Below are 6217 nucleotides of genomic sequence, written 5' to 3'. Positions count from 1 at the left end.
GAGAGAGAGAGAAAAAAAACAAAAGAGAGAGAGAGAGAGAGAGAGGGATAATTGGTGAGATGAGCGAGTGCGTGAACATTATGCTTAAGCGAAAAAGATAAAACACTACTTAAGCGTGAGACACACTCACAACAATGACGCGCAACTTGCGCGAGTAGAAAAAGGAACTCGTGCTGGAATGAGGAAGGATGCCTCGCAATTACCCTCTTGCCACATAATGTGTGTGGTTTGCGTTTTTGCTGCCTTGTTTTTGCAATTTTTAAGACTGGGGTGCACATTGGTTGCTCTGATGCGGGAAGTTTGTACTACAAAGCGATACATCTCTGGTATGTAGAAAGAGGTGCGGGTGGGCGAGGGCAAAGGGAAGAAGGACTGGCGTAGCTGCAGTGACAAAATGTTGACGGATGCGCAGAAGGACCTCAAGACGGAACAGCCTGAGAATAATTTGACCGTGAATCTCATCAATGAAAAAAAAAACAGTGGTGGAGTTTGTCGGTGGGCGGCTGGCGACACATCTTGGCAAGGAGAACGTATTTGACCCTTTTTCTTCTGGTGGGGCCTGCCGTGGACGGAAAAGGATGATGAATTATTTTTCAATCAGTTTTGATGCGGTCATTGTCAAAGCAATCCAGCGTGTTCCGCGATGGCCACCCGGCGCTGTGCGCGCGGCGTTTCCGGAATAAGTTATGGTACGGCTGTTTTGCGTGTGGGTCGCTGTGGACCTTGACCACGCTGCCAAAGAAGCAGATGGAGTGACATGTAGAGGATACTTCTGTTTCTCTCCCCTCGGGGGCAAAGGTCCTTGTGATTACTAACATGACAGCATACGCTGGTGGCGCCGTTATCTGGGAAGAAAACAAGGGACGTTTTTTTTTTTTTTTTGCGCCTGACGTTGGAGTTGGGCTACTGAAAGTCACCGCGCTATACGGCGTGTGGCACACTGCTGGCGCGTAAATGGATATACAGATGGCAAGGAAAGTTGCTCAGGGAGCGCGTATACGCATAGTGGCCTCCGCACACTTTACGATGTAGGCTGATGGTGAACCCATGAATAAATTTTCCCCCACCAATAAAATGATTGAGGTGTCCATCACACAACACTTGCAATGACGTGCGAAGGACGACGACATGAATGACACAAATGAGAAATAAGTGATGCAAAGTGCGAAAGAGTGGTCACATCACTGCATGTTGCTCTGTTGGAATGTAGGCTGCACGGGGAAATCAAACAATGTATAGCCATATATATATATATATTATATATATATATGGATGATTGTGTTGTTCCATTCTTCTTCTTCGAAGTGTATAGTTTTGTGTAGTCGACTAATTTATGGAATGAGAGGGAAAACAGAATCATCACTACGGGGGGGCCTTGTTGACCTCTCTGTGCAAGTGTTTCCTTCCGGCCTAAACACCTCACTGCTGCCTTTGTTCTCCAACTCTCCTTCTTCCACCCCTCTTGTCTGAAGGACACTGTTTGGCAGCCAAGAACACTCTGTTCAGTGGATCTGAAACGTGTAGACCTTGTCGTTGCCACACCCCACAAGCCAATACCTTCAGTCTTCCGTTACATCAACTACCACCACATGTTTAACATGATGTCTCAATACAAACACACGCATCTATTTTTCTGAGGCAACGCGATGAGTCATGTTTGCTTTTAACTCACTGATGTACCGCCAAAACCGCAATATCTTTCTCTTCCCTCCAACCGTTTAATGGCCCATCAACTTCAGCTGCTGCCACCGCTGCGTATACGTCGTTCTTGCTCTACCCACAGCACTCCCCCTCCTCTCTTTCAACATCCTTGCGTGTGGAGGGGGCGTGCGCACTGTCCGTTGGCTTTTTTTGATTATTATTATTTTTTTTTTGTTTTGCTTTGTTTTTTTTTTTGTGGTCTCAAGCGTATCGTGCAAGGAACGGGGGGTGGACGCTGGAGTAAAATGTTGAAGCGAAAGCTGCTGGCCGCTCTCCGGGCAAAAGTTCTGCCTCGTCAAGAGGAGCCAATCCCATCGCCATCTTCCTGGAGCACATTGAGCGTCAATACGGCGGACGCATCATCGCCGTCACAGTGGAACACGTCTGCCAACCCCGCGACAACGCCGTACGGCGAACAAATTAATCACTATGTTCGAGATCTTGAGGCGCATTTTAAAAACTCTGGGGAGGCTGTGCTGAACGCACAGCAAAGTGCGGAGAGATTTCTTTCTCTGCAGGCGAAAGCACGGGAGGAACATCGTCGAGAATACATACTGACGTTTCTTCCATTAGTGTTTGTCCTCCTGCTGTTTATGCGGGAGCAAATGAATCGCTCCTGTGCCGAGCAGACGTATTTAGTTTTGAGGGAGCACGCAGATAAATGCAGCTCCTTGAAGCGGGTGGTGCTCTGAGGAACCCCAGGATGGAAAGAGGTCTGGTGTCTGTCCTCATAGTCTTCTCTGGATGACTGGTGAGACAAGAGGCAGAGTGGGGTGTATGGAGGGTGCTTCTCCATTACTGTTTTGTTGGTGGTGGGACCCAGCGAGAGAGAGGCTGCGGTACAAGTCAAGAATACGAAAAAAAAAAAACTTCTTTATTTACTTGAGGATGTTTTTGCTTTGTTTTTGTTTTTTCCCCCTTCCAATTTTATGGCTCATTGTCCGAGTAACGATGCGGCATCTCTCCGTGCATCCTGACTTTTTGTTTTGGAACCTTGCTGTGGTTTCCTTTCGGTGTGTATATTACGCAGGAGTGGGCGGAGAGGGAAAGCATTAGGGAAGAGGGGTTGCGCCTGCCCTTTGGATGCCTGTGTTGGACGCCACGGAGGAAGCGCACCAGGCACTTATTAAGGTATTTCGATGTGCTGCGGAGAAGGAACTCTCGCAGACTGATAAGGATGCCGAGTCCTGGGATTGTGAGGTGGCCCGCATTAATGCAGAGGCGCAGAAGGCATGGAGTGAGCAGAAAACTCCTTTCATTCCTGCCATGTACTTGCGACGACGCGATCCCTCTGCTGAAAAGGCTCTTCAACTTTTGCGAATCACAAGCAAAGCTTTTGAGCTTAATCTACGCTTCAGGGAAATAGAACAACTAGATGAGATGCATGCCAAATTGTGGGAGCTTCTTAGTGCCGACAAAACGCGCATGACAATAACCGTCACTGAGTACATGAAGATCCTGGGTAAGTTTAAAGCGTGGCAAGAAGAACGTTTTGAATCGACGCCGAAGTCCTCACCTCGGCGAGAGGTTTCCGTACGGTCCTCACAACAAGAGTGTTTGGATGACGCAACACCGTTAGGGGATGTCGTGTATTTAGCCTCCGTGATGCAACCACGACCATCGGTACAGTTGTACCTCTCATGCCCCCGATCCCCTGCAGGTGGTGTAGAGGTGGTTCACATTTACCAGCGATTTGCCAAGCAGGTGTTCCTTGTGAAGTGTGAGGCAGAATTGATTATGTGGGACACCAACAATGACGGGTGCTTGGTTGAAGAGGAAATGGAAAGCTACGTGCGCGACCTAGTTCCGAGGATCGAAGTATTGCGAGAGATCACGGAAGAAATGTTGCCCTTCTATTGTTGTGCAGTGAGTCGGCGCATCTTCTGGGGATTGGATCCTGGGTCCAGAGGTTTTATTCGCATAGATGCCTTGCTGCAAAACCCGGTGATGGATGAGTGGGTAAGTCTGCAACTGATGCGGGAAGAGCAGCCGCGGAATTGGTTTAGTGCCGCCATCACATCAAATTTATACGACAAGTTCCTCTACCTGGATACTAGTAACCGGGGAACTCTTAACGCAGATGATATGAAAAGGTACAAGAAGGGTCTCCCCACCGTGATGGATGACGGCCTTCCTCCGGGCGTTGGGCCACTCTCCTCCCTTTTCATTGATCGCTTCTTTGAGACAAACGTGACAATGGCAAAGGCGGAACTAGATTTTCGCAAATTTGTGGATTTTGTAGTGGCGGTGGAGTTTCTCCCATCATGCCAGAAACCGCTTTTTTTCTGGAATATTCTCGATATAGAAGGAAGCGGCTACCTGAAGCCTGTGCACGTGAACCACTTTTTTCGAGAAACACACGCTAAACTGGTGGCTGCGGGGCTTGAGGTGCCTTCACGGGAAACCGTTGTGCAGGAAGCCTTTGATCTTATTTCCACAGCAGAGCCGCTTTGCATTTCTCGTGAAGAATTCATCAATGCTCCACAGGCTGGCCTCTTTGTCGCTCTTCTTATTGATTGCCTTTCCTTTTGGACGTATGAAAATCGGGAACAACGCTAGCTTATGCGCAGCCCCATTATTATTATTACCATTTTGTAGTTATTCATTGTTTTTTTGTCTTTGTTTCCGTTTTCATTTGTATTTGTTTTACAGCACTCTTGCTTGACATTTACAATTCCCGCTCTGCTTCTGCTGTTAATCTCGTATGAAGAGTGATGTTTTGTTGATACTTTTTGTTTTTTGTTTTGCCTTGTTTTGTTTTTGTGTATTTTTTTTTCTTTCTTGCTCTATTGTAGTTGTTCGTTTTCTCTTGCTCCCACTCTTTTTGTTGTTATTCTCAGTGAAGTAGCATACATGTGATCGCACGTGCAGGTTATGACGGCCCTCCAGTGACATGGAATTAGTGACTATGCTCATTTTTTGAGTGGCGATACCGATGAGTCATTAAGACCCTTATTCTGGTGCTTTACTTGCGCTCTTTCGTACGCGTGGCACATTGAGAGGGTCTGAGATAGCCCGTCGCTCTTTTCTGTTTTCTGCTCTCTCCCCTCCCTCCATATGGCATAGTTTTGACCATGCATCTCTGCACGTATACGCATCTGTGTGTGCTTGGGCAATTGTTGGGGTTTATTTTATAAAATCTGTTTGGAGGCCTTTTCTTTTTTGTTATTATTATTTATTTGTTTTTTTTTAGTTTTTTGGCTCTGGGAGGGCGGCATTGTTTCAGAAAACAAGTTGAGGATGCAGTTGGTGGAAGTGGCACCAGAGGTAGTGTGTTTTCCCACTCATTGCAGACTACAGGATCTTCCGTACGATGTGCTTATGTTGTGTGCAGAATACACACCGGTGCGGGATGTGCTGCTACTTGGTACACTCAACCGTTTTCTTTATGACTTCACTCGACCTGACAACGTGGCGCTGTGGGCACACTTCACAGAAAGAGTGTACTTGTTACATCCGCCTGGCCTGAGGACTATGCTGTTCAACAGCTCCCTGCTTAAAATGTATATGGCTGCTTACTCTATACCCCTTTCGAACTTTGAATCATGGGGTGGATTGAGCCTCAACGACACTGGTGATGACAATGAAAATGATGCCACCGAGAGGGAAGGCAGTCAGGCGATTGGGACTGATCACCATCAGCATCCACCATGCTCATCTGAGCGAGCTAAGATAAATATTTCTCATTCGGAGCTGACACAATGGGTAATGGACCACTTCGAGGAAGTTCTTTTGGATCTGCGGATGTTTTGTGACATTATCAAGGGTAGGCAGCCACGATTTGCCCTCACCGGACTTCTACTGGCCCTGCAGGCAGTGAAAAGGCGCATGTGGTGCACGGAGGTGGCGGATCTGGAAAGTGTACGGGACCTTCTGCGTTCGACGATTGTGGATGAGGAACACGATCCAGGCTGGTCCGTTCTTCGCACCATCGTTGGGCGAGGTCGGACGATGCCACGGCGGTTTCAAATGCCGGTTTCGGTCTGCATGCATTCCGACGACCTCGCGGAAATGAGAGCACGGCGTCAAATGGCCAAAAGGAGGTGGAAGCAATGCGCCGCCGTGGCCCGTGAGTATCTAAAATTGCGAGAAGTTCTTCGTGTTGTGCTGGCCGTGTCAGAGGTTTCAGACCACCCCAATGCTCAACAAAGGTATGATAGTGTGTGGTCGGCCCTTCGCGGCACCACCGCAATGCTTAAAGCGGAGAAGGAATCACAGCAGAGTCAGTCAGCTGACTTGGAGGAGGTAGGAGCAGCGATTCCCATGGGAGCCTGCGGTGATGATTTGCTGCAGCAAATCCGTGACTTAAGTAAAGTGACGGTGGGAGGCGTTGTAAGCTACTTTTTTGGATATGTCGTCGGGAAGGCACAGCGGAGGGCCTTCTTGTCGGCGCTGTTTAGCATGCAACACCTGGCGGGCGCCGAGGGATACGACAGTGTGCCGTTTTGGTGAGCTGGTGCTTGTATTCTTCCTTCTTCTTTTGTTTTGTTTTTTCATCTTCGTCTCTGCTGTTCCT

The 6217-nt window shown here is 48.1% G+C and overlaps 3 protein-coding genes and 1 pseudogene across 3 annotated transcripts, besides 6 other annotated features; all 4 read left to right on the top strand.

The window, feature by feature from the left end:
• Positions 1–48: a microsatellite.
• Positions 49–572: 524 nt separating this feature from the next.
• On the top strand, positions 573–1122 carry TraAM80_03613 (diacylglycerol kinase-like protein, putative; annotated as a pseudogene).
• A 119-nt stretch (positions 1123–1241) lies between these two features.
• Positions 1242–1270: a microsatellite.
• A 576-nt stretch (positions 1271–1846) lies between these two features.
• Positions 1847–1896: a sequence feature (A-rich).
• Positions 1897–1946: 50 nt separating this feature from the next.
• Positions 1947–2393, top strand: TraAM80_03612 (uncharacterized protein; the record flags this gene model as incomplete). Its single annotated transcript, XM_029380570.1, has 1 exon — positions 1947–2393. One exon carries the CDS (start codon positions 1947–1949, stop codon positions 2391–2393), a length of 447 nt encoding a protein of 148 aa, XP_029239576.1.
• Positions 2394–2784: 391 nt separating this feature from the next.
• TraAM80_03611 (protein phosphatase 2 (formerly 2A), regulatory subunit B) lies at positions 2785–4260 on the top strand (the record flags this gene model as incomplete). Its single annotated transcript, XM_029380569.1, has 1 exon — positions 2785–4260. The coding sequence occupies one exon, from the start codon at positions 2785–2787 to the stop codon at positions 4258–4260; it is 1476 nt and encodes a 491-aa protein (XP_029239575.1).
• Positions 4261–4430: 170 nt separating this feature from the next.
• Positions 4431–4484: a sequence feature (A-rich).
• A 370-nt stretch (positions 4485–4854) lies between these two features.
• Positions 4855–4900: a sequence feature (A-rich).
• A 41-nt stretch (positions 4901–4941) lies between these two features.
• On the top strand, positions 4942–6153 carry TraAM80_03610 (uncharacterized protein; the record flags this gene model as incomplete). The annotated part of the gene is made up of 1 exon (XM_029380568.1): positions 4942–6153. One exon carries the CDS (start codon positions 4942–4944, stop codon positions 6151–6153), a length of 1212 nt encoding a protein of 403 aa, XP_029239574.1.
• Positions 6154–6166: 13 nt separating this feature from the next.
• Positions 6167–6217: part of a sequence feature (GA-rich) that runs on past the window's edge.

Source organism: Trypanosoma rangeli (genome assembly GCF_003719475.1).
Source record: "Trypanosoma rangeli strain AM80 chromosome Unknown Tra_15.4_contig_00095, whole genome shotgun sequence".
NCBI classification, from domain to species: Eukaryota; Euglenozoa; class Kinetoplastea; order Trypanosomatida; family Trypanosomatidae; genus Trypanosoma; species Trypanosoma rangeli.
This window is presented reverse-complemented; position numbering and strand designations above follow the sequence as displayed.